This window comes from Dreissena polymorpha, chromosome 3 (assembly GCF_020536995.1).
Source record: "Dreissena polymorpha isolate Duluth1 chromosome 3, UMN_Dpol_1.0, whole genome shotgun sequence".
Lineage (NCBI taxonomy): Eukaryota > Metazoa > Mollusca > Bivalvia > Myida > Dreissenidae > Dreissena > Dreissena polymorpha.
Window position 1 is genome coordinate 12,762,318 of NC_068357.1, and position 22,385 is coordinate 12,784,702.

Consider the following 22,385-nt stretch of genomic DNA (forward strand, 5'->3'; position numbering starts at 1 on the left):
GATTATAAAGAGGAAAACGAAACTTCACTGTCAAAAACTGTCAGTGAAATCCTAAAGCACAACACAGAGGTCGACCTACAGCCAATAGATGTAGTGGCCATGCACCGTATTCCAACCAAGAAGGGGCAGATCTGCCCAGTGATAATCAAACTACGCAATAACTCTGTGAAATCTGCCATCATGCGTAAAAAGGGCTCCAATGAAAAGCAACGGGTACAGGCTGGTGGATGACGTCACAAAACCCACCCAGGGGCTTATCAACAGGCTTCTACTACATCCAAATATCGACAGTGCGTGGTACTCTAATGGGGCGGTCTATGGGAAAACTGTTGCAGATGAACGTATAAAGTTCGATATATATGACAATGTTAATGATGCCATAGAAAGCTTTAGGCAGTATAGAAGAAACGGCGGAAGCGGCCAGTAAGAGTGATTACATCTACAAGCTAAAGTGGTATGTTCCACATCTTACATCTTTTATGATTGCATTTTTAAATTACAAATTAATGCCTATATTACATGTTGAACCGGTTCGTGTGTGTGTGTGTGTGTGTGTGTGTGTGTGTGTGTGTGTGTGTGTGTGTGTGTGTGCATTTGTGTGTGTGTGTATGTGTGTGTGTGTGTGTGTGTGTGTATAAACTTTGTAATGTCACACTAATTAATGCCATCAAAATGGTTCGTACATAATATATTGAAAGTAAAATGAACTAATGATAACGACAGACTATTAACTACCCGGAAATTTTTATAAAAAACTGCTGCACAGCATGGTAAACTTAACAAACAAGTTGTTTTAATGTAATTTCAGTAGGGTCAGGTGGGAAAAAAATACTCTTTAAAGTAATGCAAAATCTTTGGCTAGATTTACAATGCAATAAATATTCATAACCATTATTGCAATTAATCTGGTAAGCAAATCACTTTTTGTTTTGATTTTAAGGGTTAAGGTTTGTGTCTTAGCAAGCCATCTGGTGTTTCATGATAAGACTTTGAAATGCAAGTACATGTATGTGGGTTTGAATGTATGCAGTAAAGATATAAATGCCTAAATGACTTTTTCAAAAATCTTAAATCTGTCAACCTTTCCTGTTAAAGTACACATGTTGGAAACACTAATGTCAAGATATACTCCCTGTATGTATGCATAGCTGTAATACATTTTCAGCTGAATGCAGATGTTACACTACAAGCCAATTAGAACACCAAAAACATGAAATATATAAATAAAAAACACCCTTTTCAGAATCAATGAACTGGTGGTAACTATTACACTATTCATTGAATAGTGGACCATTGAATATGATGTGAAAGATGCATGTGCAATATTGCCTGAGGTCAACGTTTTTTGTTTTTTTTTCAAGAAAAAGGTTTTGACTTTCGTTCATTAGCCAAACATTAAAAGTTCAATTGGGGTTTATGTGTCAGTCAAATGATTGAGTGGTACATTTAAGTAGGGAATGTGTGTTAGTAAAAGCAATGCATATGACACTGGGGACTAAGAACGTGTCGCAAAACCACTGTTCAGACACATGCAAGTGGTAAATGTTCATTTTAACAACGTCTCATGAGAAGGCTATTTACATGAAGCAGTATATCAGATCTAGTATTTTACATAAGGATTCATTAATCAGGTACATTCAAAAGTGTAACCTCAATGAAGCTAATGCAAAGATTGATATTAACATGTGTAAGTCATGAACAAATATACCATGTAAACAAGAGGGTCATTGTTCCTAATGTAAGGCCCTGCAGTAATTCATTAACTTGTTTATTATCTGTAATTTTATAATGTAAACAAAGTGCTTTTGTTTATATTATCATTTACTCAACCATTACACTATCCCATACACAAGATTATGAATGAAGTGTTTAATTGTTATATTAACTGATAGAACAATCATTTAAATATGTTTTGTCTAATGATTATAAACAGAACTTGAATTCCAAAACTTACTGTCAATGTTCGAACTTCAAGGAAGCTAGTCCAACCGTCATCGTGCAATCAGTAGTGAGTGTACCTTTTTGATACCAACACTGATTTTTTAGCATCATTTTCTTTTTTCTGGGAGGCGAATGGAGATAATTTGTGAATATATTTTAGGCTTTAGCTAGTATATTGTTGATTGTTATGCCTAGATAATGTTTTAGTTTGTAAAGATAGCCCTCTTAAAATAATGACATAATGCAATCAAATCCATGTGTACTTTGATTATCTTATTATTAGGTTGTTTCTCTTAATTCCGCATTCTAACTTGTGATCGAACATTGCATTGTTTTCAGCATTTTCATCATGTGTGTACTTATTTGTAGATTTCGTTTCTGATAGGAATGAATTGACACTACGTAATCGGATCAGGCAAAGCCTAACAATGACGATGCTATGTGCTTGTGTAGAGATATGTGAGATTCGTGATTTAAGCTGATCATGTTCATTTACTGCACGAACTCAAAAGCTTTTAATTATTTATTTATCACATAAGATAAATATTTATTGATCGTCTGTTATAAAGTGGAATAGTAGAAAGGCTTCCTCTACTTCGGGAAAACATTTGTTTGGTTCAAGATGTCAATGAAATATCTGCATACTATTTTCTATTCATTTGCAATATCATCTCATTACATAACTACTTTACATACGCAGGCATGTTATAACTACGTTGTGTATTTTAGATACACGTTCAAAGATTTGTTCAACATATTTAATTATAACATATGTATCATAATCACAATTATAGTTTATATGTCTACAAATGGTGTTCGATTAATGTAAAATAGAATACGAACCATCATTTTATAATGTGAAAAGCTAAACTTTAAAACGTGACAATTTACAATTATTTGTATAACTGTACGAGTGAAAAAGTGCGAACCGAACATTTTTCCAAGATCCTTGTTAAACAAGCGCAAACACAATGTAGACTACGCTATAACACAAGTATGCATACACTAATACTATTTTAAAAAGATGCATGTTCATATTATTTTATCTTCTGAGAAACATTACAATAAAAACGACGCATTTCTGATTTCGTATTCTTGAACTACGGCTTCCCGTCTCCCCCCCACTTTCCGAAGCTCAAGAACACACAATCGAACAGTTTTTAATACAAACTAAACATCTGAAAACTTCTGAAATAATGTAATGTATGTCACACCTTTCACGAGTCTGAAATTCAATTTAAAAGGTGTGCTGGGAAACAACCCTTGATTACCTCGTTGACGGAAATAGTAAACTTCGTAATTCAACAATATGTCCGGTATAAGTCGACTTCTTATATTAAAAGTCGGAATGTAAATACATGATGCCCCGCCTCATCTCCTAATTCTCAGCAAGCCCCTTTACCTTAACAACAACAAACAAAAAAAACAACAACAAAAAACGCAACAGTGAAAAACGCAAGAGAAAACATGTTCAAATTGAGCCAACTTGGAGCCAAGCAAACTCTTGGTTATCTCCGCCTGTGTCTCTTTAATGCACAACAGTTGCGATTTATTTCTACCATGATCTGTTGTCGTCTCAAAGAAAACGGCATCTTGTTCATTCATTATTTTAAACATGATTTGTGAAGGTATCGTTCTGCAAAACTATTTAACCTATCTACAACCACATTGTATGGAAGTCGTGCTTATGTAGTAAAATCTGAATCAGACCAAGAAATTATGCAGTAAACATTTCTGAGTGTGGTTAAGACCTTTCAGAACTTAAGACGATTTAGCTACATTATTGTTAAAGTCTTATGGTTACACGACGTAGACGGGTTTAGCTGATAAGAAAGCAGTTCAAGCGTACACACAACACAGCGAGAGCGCGACCTGAAGTGCACACGTCAGCGCCACGCTCCTCAAATCCGCACTGCATCCATATTAGGTATAAATGCGGTAAATACCAGGTTCGTACTGCGTCCTTGCATGGATCATGCTCAAAACCTATCCATCCATATCATACACGTCCCTAGCAGGTCTCTGTTGGTTCTCTTCACATTCAAGGTCTCGTATTGTCAGTCGGTAGAGGACGTAGTAAGGCAAAGATCTGGAAACGAAAGCATTGTGACTGAGATGAGAGCGCATAATAATTAAACACATTTCAAAACTAATAAATTAAATGAACACAAATACACGCGCTAATAAAAACCAACCATTTCTGCCATTTATAAAGACATACACACGTTAAACAACATACACAAGTTATTTACAGGGGCCGTGTTTCCTATGAAAGTGGAGGTCGCGTAGTGTTCGCAACATCATCATATGCACTGGTACAGACACTGGTATAACAAAGGTAACACGATTTCAATTCAATCATTAAGAGCAAAACGTCTCTTTTATGAATTACGAAAAAAAGGAACATCTTTAAAATTAAAACGGTTCGAACGCTAAATTTGTTTTTATCCATTATAAAGCGAAGACGCAGAAACATTATTCGTTTTTATATTATATTTAAGAAATGGTAGATTGGCTCACAATCATCAAATATAAAACTCTAAGCAAGGTCTGGATAAGAATAATTGAAGAATAAAGTATCATGTAAATAGTTCAAATGTTATTAATTTTCTTTCTATATTACCTTAATGGTACCCTATTCGTCACAAATTAAATCCCAAGGGAGATCAAGCAATAAGTTCTCGAGTCCTTGAGCCGTAACCAATCTCTTGCTTTAAACGGCAGAACTGAACTTAAAACAGCCCACTTTGATTATACATGTAATTTCAATCGAATCATTGATATAAAATATCTATGTGTCATCTGTTTTAAAATAGTTCCATTCCTTTCGTTATTTAGCGGAAACTACAATATGACGTTGAACAACTGACCATCTAGCAGCTCCCCTCCACCGCCTTAACCCAAACACATCCTCCTATTGAATAACCTATTGTAATCATGCAACAATTTGCTTAATAGAAAGAAAAGTGTGGACAATTGCTTATTATGAATAATTACTTAAAGTAAATTACCTTTCTGGTGGAATCGGCAGGTTGCCAATCACTAAAACATAACATTTATTTTGGTAAAGTGAATTTAATAAGCTTTTCTATTTTGCAAACAAATACAGAGTGGCAAATAATGAATATCTGCTTGTGTAATTATTGAACTACTTATATTACTTATCCAGTATTATGAATTTTCTTGTTTTTTTTTCACAACGAATAACTGTAGACGCGAAGGCGTAGGAGATGTGGTGTTTGAATTGAGACCGGTGCGATCCTAGCTGAGCCAGAGTTCTCAATTTCTTAACACAGACACACAGTACTGACTCTTCCGAGATTTCGGGCGTCTCAATACACTTAAGTCTTACGTGGCAATTGAACTAATATACATGAAGTTTCACTACATCATATAAACACATTTGATATAAAATAACGTTCAAAAATAACATTTTTTTCATGAAAAGACACATAAAAAAACGCTTAAGCATAATTTAAAACACCTTAACGCATTTGAATATTTGACCATGTAATACAAGCATAGATAATACGTAAAGATTATCAATTTATCTTTGTGTGTAATTGAAGTACTTGTATCTAACACTGAGCAAAAATGGTAAAAAACTGACCTGTCAAGTACTGTAAACAACTGTCGGAGATTATCGAATCTGTGTCCGAACTACAGCTATCTGTAAAATATGGGAAAACATAAAGGAAAACAACCTTATTAAAGCATATAGTTATCGAAAAGCGTTCAAATTAATTAGTTTATTTTATAGCAGTTTTTGATTGTTTTCTATATATCACATAATCTGCTTAAGTCAACATTACTATTAAGAACCCCTAACACGCTATCAGTTCCACAACAATGACGTTTAATATACAACGACTTAACGTACTAGTAATACGGCTTAGGCTAATGCTACTGCTACAGCATGTATAACAAATCCTACTTCTACAACGTATACAACTACTAGTAATGGTAGTTGTTATAACACTGCTTCTACTTTGTTTACTACCACAACCACGATGAAGAAAATCTACAACAATTTTTTTGCACAGCAATACCACATGACCTATTTGTGAGATTCAAGTTTTGATATCAAAGAATTAAATATGTAATTCTTTGACACAAAGTATAACCGACGACAGCACCCAGTAATGTAATAAAATATATTCGTCCATGTCACCTTCAACAATCTCTCCCATAGAGTTGTACTGCTCCTCAGTCGGGTTTCCAGTGTGATCCAGGAAGTCATACGCGATTTTATTGGCCCTGTCAATATAACGACGCGAATAACTTAGACAACTGGAACATTATTTGTAACTATCGATTATTAATATACTCAAAATACACTGTGCACAAAATATTAGACAATACTGTTGGTTAGTATGATTATTTGAATTGCATTAAACAATTTGCGAAGTTAAATTATTGGATGACATTTGTATGACGTTAACACAATCGATATACAATAAAATTGAATCGCAATAAAATGTTAGCATGGACTTTCTTAAAAATCTGTTCACGCACGTAATATGCATTTAGGAACAAAATACAATACAGTATACAAGGTAAACGACATACGTGTGAGTCTGCAAACAAATTTCATCTGAAAAGAAAACCACGCATGTTTATCATGTAATACTGGCAACTAGTGTTAGCTTGAAAGAACTTCATTGTACAAGCATATAAAAATTCACTTGAAAACGTTAAATGTATCTGCCTATCCGGTATTTATCTCATTCTTATTTACTGCTAATGACTTACATAACGCATGAAAATAACGAAACAATGAGACAACGGAAAAAACGTCATATTGCATTTACATGTGATATATATTCAAAAGATACTCAATGATGAAGTCATAAAATAAATATTAAGTATCTTAATCATGTACCATGTAAATTTGTTCTACCAATAACTCGAGGAGGGACTGATTCAAAACGACCACTGCGATCGTCTTGTACATTGATACATGACTGTGTTCTGGTCAGCTCAATGCAGTCGTAATGGTCATCGTCGTCTGATAATATAAATGCGGGTGCATTTCCCACCGCATTCATAGTGCTTCGAGAAACTGGCGCGTTTTTACGTATGTTATCGATATCTGCAAGCAAACATAACATTAGTACGTTGAGTGCTATAGCTGTTTTAGTATTGCTACTAGCATTTTACAAAATATATAGTTAATCAGTGCAAAACTCATTATAAATAGTTTGCATAGTCTTTTTATGGTAAAAGGTATATTGATTGTTTTCGTTTCACGCAATTGAACTTTGATTATCCAACTGAGATATACATTTAGTAAAAGTTATTTGATTTCACTTCTTTAAGTCGTTAACATTTTCTATGTTATTAAAAGAGCTATTCATTAACTAATGGAAGGTTTCAATTATGTCAAGTGAATCGCCATTTTGCATATTCATTCTTACCCACTTTTGCCTCATTACGAAGTGACCTTTTCATATACACTCGCAGTAGAAAGCCAACGCATATGATAAGAACCGAACAGACGATAGGCGCAACAACGACGTCAATTCCCGTTGCTTGGGACACTAATACAGATATAAACGGCTAACACGTTCACTATGTTGTTTGAACGCCATAAATATACTAACAACGGTCAACATATAAAAAATAAATAAAAAAATATGATATCGTATAAACTTTTTGGAAGACATCTACAACAATATATTATTGAGCACTTTTGTAAAACGAAAACGAAATTTTTCTTTCAATCAGAATTTTGGAAGAAAAAATATTTCATTACATTTCAACAAAACGTTAATAAAATGTGTGTGTTTCTTTTGCATCAACGATGACTCTTGAATACATACTAAGACTTTGGCAACGAAAAGTGTGTTTATATATTATATTCATCGCTGAACTGTAACCAGTGTAAGAGATTTTGTCATTTGTGACTTGTTGTAAACAAAAAATGTGCCACTCAATCTTAGCACACAAACAGTAAAGCTACCGGTATACATACACGACAATGTCTTGAACGTAAATGACGGTGCGATTGAGTAATTGCCCATCTGTAAACTTGCAATCAGTTGAACTTCATATTGAGTATCAGGACGTAGGTTGTTCAGTTCAAGATCCAGCATTATTGTCGTTAGCGTAACAGTCTTTTTGAGCTCTTTTAAAACGTTGATCCATTTTGTTTCTTCACCTGTCCTGTACACTAAATAGCAAGTTGTGTTGGCCACTAAGTGAAACAATGTATTGTCATCAAGAGTCCATTTTAAGAGAACAGCTGTTTCAGTTAATGTTACCGAAGAACCGTGCATGATATTTGCGATTTCTGAAAATACATAATATACATAATATTATCATTATGTATGTAGTGACATATTTTATATCACGTTGATGTACATGTATGTTTATATAATGTATGACATGTCCAATACCTTCTAACGGTTTAATTATTAAATGAAGTGTTCTATGATCCTCGCCAAAACGGTTGGAAGATACACAAGTATATTTCCCAGAATGATGGCTGCCAAATTTAGAAGTATCGTAACGAAGATGAGTGCTGTTATTGACCGCGTATAACGTCTTGTTGTGTTCATCGTCTGTAGAATGTTTTATCAATATGAGCGAAGGTGCAGGATTTCCCTCGCCAATACAATGTATACTTCCATTTCCAGTTTCTATGAGTGTCACATTGAGTGTCACATTGGGTGTCACATTAAATTCTTCGTGCATATCGTTGATGTAGAAACTTGTGACTGTCGCCGGACCTTAGAACAACATATAACAGGAACATAAAAATAGGCCATATAACAGGTACAACAAAGTTTCATATTTGGACGCGACCAAAATTAAGAAACAAATTAATGAGTCCATATTCGATAGCAATATGACTTTGTCAGAGCTGTACTAGCCCGAAACGATAAAATTATCACGAGCAACATCCATACATTGTACATGTGTGTATCTTAGTGTGTTGAATACATTAAACTATTTATATTATGTTGAATACATTCAAATATTTATATAAATCCAAAAATATATGTACACTTCCGGTAAAACTTGGTGGTATTTCGAAAAAACTCTTTATCAATTGCTCAAAACATACACATGTTGGGCATACTAAATGTTTGAGACAGACACTGGGTACGAAATATTTCAATTTATTAAATACAAATAACTAAAAATAAATAAGTTGTACATGTATTGGCGGACAATTAACCCAAATCAATAACACGGTAAGACACTTTCGGCCTAAACTGGATTTTTTTGAAGGAAGATACTTTCTTTAAACAAAAAATACCATAACAGCGGACTGCACAGGCTAATCTGGGACAACGCTTTACGCACATGCATTAAACCTCTTTTAAACCGAGCGAGGCTAATATATAATTCAACTTAAACTTCACAACAATCGCCAAGAGGGCTACTGTCCGTTCTTCCAGAGCACAACAAAACAATAGAATTGCTGTCGCGTTTGGTGAATGATATGTTCAATATCCTTGTGCTAAATTTTCATTTTATTTTCGTTTTTCTACTTGATTTTTTTTACATACACGTTTAAATTATTCTCACTGTTAGTTTGCATACCATATGAACAGTTAAACAAATTTATATGGTTTCAGCTGTATACACAGAACCTTCATTTGGTCAAATATTATCTTTAGATTGGATTCTTTAATATATTTTCTATTTCTAATACAACAGTGAAATAATACTATTATGAAAAAATATTCGTTTACAAAAAGGTTTTTACTCACGTGTTTTGGTTGTTGTTCCGCCGCCATTTGCTGGCAGCGTCGACGTTCTGAATTCTTTTAAAGGAAAAACATAGTAAAAGAAAACAACATTTTGTATAATACGATTTCATAGTTCCATTTAAAACATTATATGGACATGCGCTTACGCATACGAGACTATTAAATGTTTAGTAGTATTAGCAGAAGTCGTACAATGAATAATAGTAGCAATCGTAGTATAAAAGTATAAATAATGATAATAATAGTAGTAGTAGTAGTAGTAGTAGTAGTAGTAGTAGTAGTAGTAGTAGTAGTAGTAGTAGTAGTAGTAGTAGTAGTAGTAGTAGTAGTAGTAGTAGTAGTAGTAGTAGTAGTAGTAGTAGTAGTAGTAGTAGTAGTAGTAGTAGTAGTAGTAGTAGTAGTAGTAGTAGTAGTAGTAGTAGTAGTAGTAGTAGTAGTAGTAGTAGTAGTAGTAGTAGTAGTAGTAGTAGTAGTAGTAGTAGTAGTAGTAGTAGTAGTAGTAGTAGTAGTAGTAGTAGAAGTAGTAGTAGTAGTAGTAGTGGTGGTAGTAGTAGTAGTAGTAGTAATAGTAGTAGTAGTAGTAGTAGTAGTAGTAGTAGTAGTAGTAGTAGTAGTAGTAGTAGTAGTAGTAGTAGTAGTAGTAGTAGTAGTAGTAGTAATAGTAGTAGTAGTAGTAGTAGTAGTAGTAGTAGTAGTAGTAGTAGTAGTAGTAGTAGTAGTAGAAGTAGTAGTAGTAGTAGTAGTAGTAGTAGTAGTAGTAGTAGTAGTAGTGGTAGTAGTAGTAGAAACATATAAGGCAACACAGGTGAATATAGTTGTATACCTGTATACGTTATATTGATAACATTACTGTTTTTATTCCGGCCTTGGAAAGGAACTACACACATCCACTCCTCCGCATCACCACTGTCCAGCGTCTGTGTTATATTGCATCCAGCACGATAAGAGTCTATGCAGCCACACTTTATACCATTAAGATTTGTTTGTGCTTTTAGCTTGCAGTCAGTTGTTATGAATACGATATCTTCGAAAGTCCCCGACTGGTTCTTTCTAAAAATGACTGGAAAAGTGCGATTAAAGTTCCAGGAACACAGCAGCTCATGTCGTTTTGGAGCTGTTCCTAATACCTTTTCCCGTATCGTAACTGTTGATGCTATAAGGACAAGAACGTATCGATTACATGATTGCAATAAAAACATGGTAAACGGATGTTCCAGAATCTCTTTTTTGTCAACTGTGACATAACAACATTTTGACAACTTTAGAACAAGATTGCGAGATGCACACTGAAAAAAGGATTTATAGTAATATTTAATTTATGTGTATGTAGAAACGAGAAAACAGTGTGTCATTGTAAGTGACAAATAATGTATTTTACACAACATAAACTATTGCCAATAAATCTTAGTTAAAAACGTTGTATGTTCCTTGTACTATGCATTTCCAGTTTGCCTTCACTACCAATTCATTGGTTTATAGCCCATTGGATTCAAGTACCACAAAAAAGAATATAAATTTAATGGAAATGCCTCTTTTAATATTGAAGAATGAAGACTAAGTTAGTCATTCTGTATTCTGAACTTAATAAATTTTATAACCATATAGGAATATTTAACTCGCGAGGCGTGTCATTTGTGAGACCTTATATTTTATTATACACACATACACTTTCAATATACTTGTTATCAATTTATAACAATTCATTTTATTGAGTATTAAAATTACAATGTTCTCCGTATTGTAATTGTTTTAACAACTAAGAATAATTCTGCATGATTAAAGTTTGACTGTGTGGTTTCCATATTAATCCAATAAGTTTTTGACTGTCAAATTACTCACACTAAGTATTGAAAGCCATTCCTGGAGCTTTCGTCCGTGTACTACGGACTTCATCAGCAGAAGGAATATCTACTGTTGGGAAACGTTAACACCGCTAATTGTCGGGGTGAGCGATGTTAACGTATGGTCCCAGGTGTGCGAGATTTGGTAGCGGCGCCCGACCTTGTTTAGCGCCGCACAGCCCCACACCCGCGAGGCTGGTGGTTCCGCTTCGTCGATGACACCCACACAAAACAGAAGGTTGAACATGTCGAGGAGTTCACAGAGCACATCAACTGCATTGACCCTGACATAAAGTTCACGATGGAAATAAGAGAGAACGGCTTACTAGCTTTCCTTCACACCAATACTATCAGAAAACCGGACGGCGGCTAAAAAGTCACTAACTACAGAAAACCTACACATACAGACCAATATCTAGATTTCAACTCCCACCATCCGAATGAACACAAACTGTCAGTAGTAAGAACTCTTTTTGGCAGAGCTAAATCAATAATATCAGAAGGACAGGACCTGAATAATGAAATGCAGCATGTCAGCCAGGCCTTGAAGAAGTGCCACTATCCGGAATGGGCACTCAAGAAAGGGAGGGAACAGGCCAGCAAACCCAAGTCCAGTACGGAGAGTAAGAGAGTACCTAGGGCAAGCTAAGTCTATGGGCAACGTCGTCCTTCCATATGTTCAAGGTACCGCTGAACAGTTGAAGCGGGCCTTTCTTCACACATAACATCAGCATATCCTTTAAGCCACATAAAACTCTAAGACATTGCTAGTTCACCCTAAGGACAAACCAGACAAGAAAGACATCTGTGGATTTATCTACCATATCAAATGTGATGGCCATAGAAAGGAACAGTGTTCAATGGACTATATTGGTGAAACTGAAAGAAATCTAAAAGCACGATTCGTGGAACACAGGAGACCGAGTTCAACATCATCTGAGGTCTCAAGGCATATACATGACTGTAAACCGGACTACACAATCACAATGGAGAACGTTAGGATTCTGTACCGTGAGCCATCTTGGTTCGAGAGAGGAGTCAAGGAGGCTATTTAAATCCGTGCACTAAGACCGGCGCTAAACAAGGACAGGGTCCGCTACCAACTCTCGCACACCTGGGACCATACGTTAACATCGCTCATCCCGACAATTAGCGGTGTTAACTTTTTCATAACAGTAGATGTTCATTCTGTTGATAAAGTCCGTAGTACACGGACGAAAGCTCCAGGTATGGCTTTCAATACTAAGTGTGTGTAATTTGACAGTCTACAACTTATTTGATTAAGAATACTTCTGAATGCATGCTCTTTGGAACATGTGCGTCGAATATTATCGCGACATTTGTATGTTTGTATATGTCTATTATGTGTATTTATAATCCAGATGTTCAAAAAAATAATGCACTTAACAAAACGAATAAGCGGCATTAACGATCATGGAATCCGGAAAAAAAAAAGAAATCGGGAAACAATAATACCCATAAAAACAACTTGGCTTGGTTTCAGACGTTTATTTAAATACTAACCCCCTACCCTTGGTCTTCTGACAGAAAGTATATCGACCAAACAGTTATGTTCAAACAATGAAGACAGAAGATGGATCGAAAAAGGTGTATGAGCTGTAATGAGGCTAATAAGTACGGCAAAAGCACAGTTGGAGGCATGTGCAAATTAGGAATAAATATACTGAAACAATGAGCAAAACGGATTATACATTTCATCATCCTTAAGTGAATACCACTGGTGGTATTAAGAAATATGGCCGCAAACACAAGAGGCTATTACTAATCATTTCGATCTCTTGAAGATTGTTAAGTTTCCCTTCACCGGCTCAAATATAATGCTTGAGATCAGTCTCAAAATATATAGGCCACTTTAAGCAAGTCAATCTTTGACATCATCAGGCCATGGTTTCACACGATTGAATACTCTTGCTTATGCTTATGCGACCACTGGTGGAGACTTTAACATAGATTTCTTTTGCATAATTTTACTCTATTTTTAGATAGCAAAGTAAATAACTTTGCGAAAACTTAGTCGAACCGTCGACTTAAAGATCATTAAAGGCATACTTATGAATAAGAACTGTGCAATAGAGCTGAAAAGAGGGTAGTGTAATGTTTGCTTCGGACAACCACGAAGGATAACATGAAACACATTTATAAATTCCGTAGCCCTATATAACAATTCATGTACATGAAGATTGAGTCAAGTTTGCTTCGGACAACCACGAAGGATCACACGAAACACGAAACACGTTATAACTTCCGTCTCAATATAACACAATGCATGCACGTGACAAAATGGAAGGAGAAAAAATGCTTACCAACCTAGCAGAACAATGACTGAAAGAACAGATTTCTTATGTTATAATTGTGGTGGACGTCTTTGTAAACGTTATTTTCAAACAAAAAAGTTACAACAGCAGAAACACAAGAAAACACCAATGCCACTGGATATATATATATATATATATATATATATATATATATATATATATATATATATATATATATATATATATATATATATATATATATATAACTATACTGTATAGCAATGTATACATGTAGGATAAGAAGAAAACGACTCTCGGAAATACTCTTGGTATTGCACCCTCGATGTAAGTGCACAAACGAAACGAAACCAGAATACTACAAGACCGAACCTGATAACAAGAGGGTCGAACGATTTACTTGTGTTAGAACGGACAAAAACCATCTATCAAAAGGTCGTAAATGAGAAAACATGTCAAATGAATAAACGATAAAAATATTATTTCCACAAGTATTTAGTAATAATTTAATTTGACTTTCGCAATAACGTTGAGGTCCTCCCTTACATAACGTACAAAATAACGTTTTGATTTATAAAAGCAAATTTAACAGAGCTAAACCAGTCCATAAACATGTACGTTGGAAATTGATTTTCATTGATAGTGTAGTAATTAGTTCCTTTTATGTAATTAAACTAATTGCCATAATAAACTATATGTAATTAACAGATACACATATACTTATTTAATTATTTTTGAAGTCACATTATTACGCATAACAAGTTTGGTAACTGTACTGCATATACTGTATTTTTACGGAAATAAGAACACATACCGGCTAAACAGAAAGCTTGAATACTCAGAAAAATGTATGATAAATAATCCATGATGTAGTTATTATACAATCATTTAGCCAATGTTCGTCATACGTCCAGTTGTATAAAAGTATAAGCAACACAAACAAATAATGATCGAATTCACTTAACAAGACTCAGTTGTGTAACGGAAATTAATACTGAACAATCGGATAATATAACCGCAATGCCCTTTATTTGTTTGAGTGACGAACTTCAAGTTCGTGAAGTTCGTCATTAATAAATTTACACATTATGATATAATACAAAGTTTATGGAAAGAAATATCACAGCGACTATCTTTGTTTGAGATATTAAAGCCACACACCTTGAAATGAAAGTAAATTTAAGCATAAATAAGGAACATATTTTATCTTTGCCAATTAGAGTATATCTGGTGGCTACATGGTAGAAATCCGTCTTTTTGCGCTTAAAAACTTAAAAATAATTGCGTTTGTTGAAATGGACGTATACGTCTAGAAATCCTACTTTCGGTTTTAAAAGCGGTACCGTTTGAAAAAAAAACTTGTTAACTAGGCTATAGATTTAATTTTATTTTAATTAGAATATATCTAGTGGTAACACGCTAGGAAAAACTTAAAAAGAGTCGCGTTTGTCGAAATGGACGTATACGTAGAAATCCTACTTTCGGTTTTAACATTCAATTTTTTTTTATATTACTTGCTTACTAGGCTATAGATCTAATTTTATCTATACCAATCAGAAAATATCTGGTGGTTACACGGTATAAATCCGTCTTTTTTGCGCTTTAAAACTGAAAAATAATCGCGTTTGTCGAAATGGACGTATACGTATAGAAATCCTACTTTCGATTTTAAAATAAAATAAATAAAAAAATTAACAATCCGGGGTCTGAGGGGGGTCACGTAGCAGATTATTCGACCATCATAAAATTATATTATTTAAGAGTACAAATGACGTTTTCGTGTTTATTCCAACGCCGATTTTGTGTTTAATGCGTTTCGATTAAAATTTAAAAACTAAAAAGGGTATTTACAATCTGACAACAAAAAAATAATTTGGCATGTGATACTTGTTCACAGAGTATCGTAATATTTTTAAAGCCATTAATTCTTCTAAATAATAGTACATAACTCTTATAGCAGAACGAAACGGTTAAATTAAAAAAAAAGATTACCGTTGTATTCGAATTCGTAACATTTGGGAGGAAAATAATGCGCGCTAAAATAGGGCCATTTGGTAATCAAAACTAGGGATGCAAATCAAAATCAGTTCGATCATCTCTGAGCCGTTTTGTGCTTGAGGCGTCGGAAAGGAAGCGCCACTTTGGTTCAACAGGGATGCAACTTGCTATTAAAACATTATACTGTTAACCAGTTATTGTTAACGGTACATAATCCGGTTAGGTGAAAACCCTTGAAATATTTAAGGATACTTATATTTAACATGTTTACAATATTTTGTGTTTGTCTATTTCTTTAATAAATGAACACATTTAAAGCAAATATTTAAAACAGAATAGGCTTGCTAGTGTGCCCAATTTGTGGGTTACAATCCAAAATTGGCTTGCTTTAAGTTTGTAGGCTGAATGACCTCAATTAAAAAGTATTGTCTCACTGATGTTGAAAGTGAGTTCAAATATGATCTTAAGTCAATTAACCTCTTTTTGTGCTCAATACTTAAACAGGGAAAGAGGCTACACATGAAAACTGTACTTAGTAAACGTTCCGATTTCGCGCCTCCACGCAGTTTTATAAATCAGTGGGGGCTATTTCCTGGTATGTGGAGTTTCACCTAGCTGTAATTATTTTGTAGGTTACGCAACGTTTTACAAAAGAAGCTTAAATACTGGTTTCCAGAATTAAAATAAATAATTTCGGACCAGAAGAATTTAGAACCAACTATAAACAATATTTAATAAATTTTAAAAGCTTCACTATTAATAGAGACAAGACAAGTAAAAGTGAAGACAGTGCCTAGTCACAGTTTGAACTGTCTGCGATGGATTTGTTTGGAAAAGCGGTTTACATTAAATGTGTACTTAATTTTGCGGCAAGAACACTGCTATAAGGCCACACACGCCATGTCCAGTGAAATGCTCTATTTTGAGAGAATGTTAACGGATTTAAGTAGCACACATTATGTATTTTTTATTGTACAAAAATGTGTTGATCAAAACATTGCAGGGAAAAGAAACGAACATGCCTTTATTCGTTCATATTCGGTTGTTGGGTTCATATCCGCTGATATGAGTCACGGCTATAAGCAGCCTCCCAATCCAGTGAGGCCATACCACGTGGTCCGTGACGTCATTTTGGCTAGCATGCCAAGTAGAAAATTGTAACCATTGCCTACGCTAAGAAACTTCAAATCCACGTAAGTATCTTATTATTTTTCTCTATTTTGGCGAAATGAAGCGCAGGCTTTGGGTAAAGTTGAGCATTATTCCCGGTTATATAAATATTTGACACAAGATGAGTAGTTTGGTCTATCATTCGAGGCAAATTTATAGTTTTTACGTTACAATGCACGCAAGCACGACAAGCACATTTTAAAGCTTCCAAAATATCCGTTTTATATTCATTTTTGCAGTGTACTAATATATGCGGACGTGAATAATTCCATATAAAATGTGTTGTGTCCGAAAAAATATATCTTAAAACACCATCTTATAACATTTCTTATGTACACCAACAACTTGGCTAACACGACAAGCAACGAAATTCAAGGCAAGCACGACAAGTCGATATTCACATAAAACACAACAAGAACAATAGCTTCGGTGCTGTCTTGCACAAGTCCTGTAAAAACGTGAAATTTTCACAAAAACAAGCCTCGGAATCTGATCATGCTGATAGCGAGACTAGAGATCTATATGTCTGAAAAAAAGTTCCAACTTAATCTGGCGACTGTCTGGCACACCCTTTTGGAGTCTGGTTTCAATTTAATCTTTTGATTTCGATAAACAGTCAACAATAACTCCACTATCGTTACCACTATTGTTAAGACGAACTGATTGATATAAAATGGCACATTTGACGCAACATATCAACACATGTTTCTTTGATCGTTGTATACTTTAGTGAAAGATGCTGACGTATATTTGCACTTGTTTTTGGTAGGATTATATTAGTAACATTTGGTTAGTAGCATATTTATGTACGTTTTGATAAAACAATACTCAATGCACACATAGATTCATGACAAGTGATATATCGATCGGCGTTGCAATTAACTTGGCTTTCGATTGATCCTACTGTTGGTTATGTCCATGTTCTTTCCAACAGTTACGGCCATTACAAGGATTAAACTGTACTTTTGTTAACGTTGATTTTAATTGTTTTAACATGTAGATTTAATGGTTAAGTGGATGAAATATTTGAAACATGACGACAGAAGCGCGATATATATGTGTTATATGCACCAGAGGATATAATCACAGACGCAATTTGGTATATCATGAAAGATCACACGTTGGGATGTTACCCCTTAACTGTTGCGGGGCTGCATTTCTATCTAGACGACCAAAAAAGAGACACAGGTCATTGTCATATAGCGCTCTCGGGAGATAGAGTGTGATATATGTGAGCACAGGAGAAGTACTCGGGCATGAACATCTGAAAACACATAGTGAAGACAAAACACATGTCTGCAGAGTGTACAAAGCCGCCTACAAAAATACCAGCTCACTTTGTAGGCACTACGGGTAAAAACACAAATGACGTGTATAACGTGGCTTCACCTCTCTGTGATTTATTTGTGATTTACCCGTGATTTAATAGTTGTGATAATAGCTTTATCATCAAATCTCAGTCATAATTAACATTTGAATCTAATCTGTTAATACCACGATGTTTACTTGTTTCTTTATTTGTATTGTATTTTATTTTTGTTAGCGCTACAATTATATTATAGCAATAGTGATAAAGATTGTGATTTACGTGTGATTTAATTATGCCATTTAATATTGTTTCATTAATACAAAAAATACAACATACACTGTGTAGTGTTCATTTCTGAAACAAAATGAATGAAAAGAAAACATATCGGTTCAAAATGTATGCAAAATCCGTGTAATTGGTTCTCACAAAGAGGGAGCAAATCTTCGTTGTTCGTTAACTGCATGGAGCAAATCACACGAAAAAAGCAAAGTCAAATGAGCATTGATGTTATATTAAACGTTTCTTTTATCCCAAATTTCTCAATTATCTCTGTCACACGATATATAAATGAAGTATTATCTTTTGACATTAGCAGTTGAAATATTTGATAGTTTTGGAACATTTTAAAGTTATACAAACAACGTTTGACTCAATTATGGTCAAAGTTTTAATTAATTATTTGCAAACAGTTGTGGTCAGATTTACAAAAGCGACAAGAAACACATAACATTTACATTTATTTGACTGAGGTAAATATTCAGCACGTCCATTACATTAAATACTGGACAAATTTAAACACACATTATGTACATGAATAAATATATATATTTAAATGTCTGTTTTATCTCAAGTCAAGCTACTTCATTGCAATCCCTCTAAAACAAGGAATTCTACAGAAATTTCTTTCATGTCGAGTCCAAGTCTATAAGTAGGTAACAACTTGCTCCCGCTTCTTCTCGCACTATCCCACCGTACTCCAAATGTTCACCTAGCAACAGCATTTCGACTGGGACTGTGTGATGAGTAAACATTATGTGTGTGTTTTTTTTGTTCATATTTCACTTTATTGAATAGTTCATCTTTGGTTTTGATCCAAGAGTACATCAACGTTGGACATTCGTGTTGCTGACGTCTTGTCTGGGTACGCTTGCTTCGCTTTCCGAGTTTGAGTGTTGCTTTTTGGTCTCATGATTCCTACAAAGGAAAAATAAATTTTGTAAAAAAAAGTTATAATTATACATGTAGTTCAAATATGAGTGTGTTAACAATATTAATTTTTATTTTGTTTATTTGATGTTCTATCTTTTTTATTTACATCACAAAAAGATAGGTTGGTCGGCATATTTTAATTTGACACTTTTGCGATTGTTCCAAATATACCAAATATATAGTCAACATGTTTTCTGTATATGAAAACAACTTGGAAAGGCTGTGAAGTATATCCTCATAAAGTGACTATAAACTATAAAAGGCATTATTGTGACCGCACAAATGTGGTCCATATGAATGCATACTTGTTTATACGTTTTTAATAGCAAAAACTGTTCTCGGTAATATAAATATAAATTCATTACCCTTCACTCCTCATGGGCGAAGAGTCTTAGTTATGGTAACATAATGTCTGAATTTCGATTCAGTAGTCATTTATAAGTGCAGATTGTGTTCATTTGTTCAGTTTTAAAATCTTAAACACGTTACTTTATGTACATTATACATGGTTTAAAACGCACACAGGACAGGGCACAGAGACAGTAAATAGACAAGGGACACACAGATTTAAATACATGAAGATATATTATTTGACAACCTAAAAGTTACCAATTCTACACAAATAAATACTGGTCGTTCTAGCCGAATATCGACTTGTCGTGCTTGCCTTGAATTTCGTTGCTTGTCGTGCTAGCCAAATTGTTGGTGTACATTAGAAATGTCATTATATGGTGTTTTACGTTTTGCTTTCGGACAAAACACATTTTATATGGAATTATTCACGTCCGCATATATAAGTGCACTGCAAAAAATAAAATAAAATAGATATTTTGAAAGATTTAAAACGTGCTTGTCGTGCTTGCATGCATTGTACTAGTGTAAAAACTAGGAATTTGCCTCGAATGATAGACTAAACTTATCTGGTGTCAAATAGTTATATAACCGAGAATAGTGCTCAACTTTACCCATAGCCTGCGCTTCATTTCGTCAAAATAGAGTAAATAATAAGATACTTACGTGGATTTGAAGTTTCTTAATGGAAGCAATGTTTACAATTTTCTACTTGGCGTGCCAGCCAAAATGACGCCACGGACCACGTTGTATTGCCACACTGCAATCTCTTGCACGACGGTCACATAACATTGAGTGTATGTGAGAGCAAAGAACGACAACTCTGCATGGAGATTGAAAACCACCGCGCAGAGATTTGACTGGTTCCGAGCCAATATCTTGCACAACGGTTACATTACATTGACCAACATCTGCGCAGAGATTTGATTAGAACCAGCATATTGTATATGAGAGCATGGAACGACAACTCTGCCTGGATATTGTACATTCTCATGTTTGTGAGGGCATGTAAATAGCTCGATCAAATCCCTGCCGTTATAACCACGTGATGATAGCTGTTTTAAATTTTCCCGTTGTTTTTTTTACTATTTTTGTTTAATTAAGGTAATTATTTTTTATTACAAACCTAAACGTATACAATCTTTTCAAAATATAAACACAATTATGCGATTTTTCATTATATAATACTATAAAAAAAACACAAACCTTCCAGTTCTGGAAGGATTTTCTTGTGATGGCAATGGTTATCGCCAGTAGACGTCAGCAGATGACCGCTGCGTGGAGTTTGGCAACCTCCTCAGAAGCTTAACAATCCGGTTCCATAAAGTAACAGGGGCAGAAAGGCAGCTCAAATCAATACAGGCTTCCACATAGGGGTTTCTAGTTCTTCTTTTGGGAACAAAGCTTCCCGCAGCATTCTCAACACAACAAATATCATTGCTCCCTCTCCACTTTTTATGCAAAGACAAGCTAAAAAGGTCAGTACTGTCCTTAAATCACTGAATGAGAGAAGCATGTACCAAATAAAGAAAAAAAACTGGTTTCTGAAAATGCCAAAATTTGTCAAAAAGATCCCTCTAAGGTAAATGATGAAGGGGACACTTGCTACAACAATCCAATGCTTAAGTCTGACGCGACACCCTTTCAAGCCGGAACCTTGGCCATAAGCATATTGTGTGAAAACAATACAAATAACATGTTTATTGTAGGTTACAAGTAGCAAAACTCAGCTTGACTGCGTCAATGCTCACGAAATAAGGTTAACCTGTTCAGAGCCAACTTCCTCTGCTCACAAAGCACGAGCTGTACGTGTCAGGACGCGGAACTATAGATACAAACTACATAAGGAATTACACGGCGACAAGGGTTTGAGTGACGCCAAACCGTATTATGGCACTCTTCCACACCTTTAGCATAAGTAGTATTATGTTTGCTTGTTTACCTAATAATGAATTGATTATTATTCCCTGTTTTGGCTTCAACAGCCTCTATCAAGTGGCCCTCGGATCAGCCGCAGACATTCAGCTACTTGAAAAAGTCAAAATAACTTATAGAAATAGATATAAAATGAAAAAAAAATGCATTTATGTGAATAAGAGGAAGTGGTTAAGCTTGTTTTATTCATGATTGTACTATATATCAGGCTGGCAAAGTTCAATGCTTGCTGCACTGTCCATTCTGCAAAAATGTCCGACTACCCATGTTGGTACAATGGGGCTCTGTTCATTCTTGACGCACAAGCTATTGTTGCGTAAGTGGCTCACAGACTCTCTGGCGTTGAATTCTTACCTCATGTAGCACATCAACGCTACACGGTCAACCAAAAATGCCTTTGATTTTAAGTCGGAAATCAATTAAGCCCTTATTTATTCGGCCATAATATGGTGGGGGATCTATTTGAATTACAACTAGTCCAGATGAAACCATCTTAGTTCATGCATTTGTTTCGTTCCTAGATGGTAACATCCCTAAAGGTCCATCCTACGGTATTTACATTCTGCAGCTGGTACGTTATGCCAGAGCATGTTCGTGTATTAAAGATTTTAATGAT

General features: G+C 34.7%; 1 protein-coding gene across 2 annotated transcripts; it reads right to left on the bottom strand.

The window, feature by feature from the left end:
* Positions 1 to 2,499: 2,499 nt before the first annotated feature.
* Positions 2,500 to 14,768, bottom strand: LOC127873510 (uncharacterized). 2 transcript variants are annotated; one of them, XM_052417392.1, is made up of 13 exons: positions 14,612 to 14,768; positions 10,486 to 10,815; positions 9,663 to 9,716; positions 8,340 to 8,672; positions 7,916 to 8,233; positions 7,359 to 7,481; positions 6,824 to 7,033; positions 6,511 to 6,535; positions 6,113 to 6,198; positions 5,552 to 5,611; positions 4,953 to 4,983; positions 4,194 to 4,265; positions 2,500 to 4,030 (listed from the first exon to the last, which is right to left on the bottom strand). In XM_052417392.1, the coding sequence occupies exons 1-12, from the start codon at positions 14,661 to 14,663 to the stop codon at positions 4,208 to 4,210; spliced, it is 1,680 nt and encodes a 559-aa protein (XP_052273352.1). In that variant the 5' UTR covers positions 14,664 to 14,768; the 3' UTR covers positions 2,500 to 4,030; positions 4,194 to 4,207. The 2 variants fall into 2 exon arrangements, with proteins under 2 accessions (XP_052273352.1, XP_052273351.1); XM_052417391.1 differs by having other exon boundaries at positions 4,181 to 4,265.
* Between the last annotated feature and the right edge of the window lie 7,617 nt (positions 14,769 to 22,385).

What these genes read in the sequence shown, in the direction of transcription:
- LOC127873510 (XM_052417392.1), bottom strand. Translation starts at nt 14,663, where the DNA reads ATGGATTATTTATCATACATTTTTCTGAGTATTCAAGCTTTCTGTTTA. An exon ending in AATAATTAAACCGTTAGAAG is followed by an intron (nt 8,234 to 8,339) that starts GTATTGGACATG and finishes ATGTATTTTCAG; the next exon opens with AAATCGCAAATATCATGCAC. An exon ending in TGGTAGAACAAATTTACATG is followed by an intron (nt 6,536 to 6,823) that starts GTACATGATTAA and finishes TTTTCTTTTCAG; the next exon opens with ATGAAATTTGTTTGCAGACT.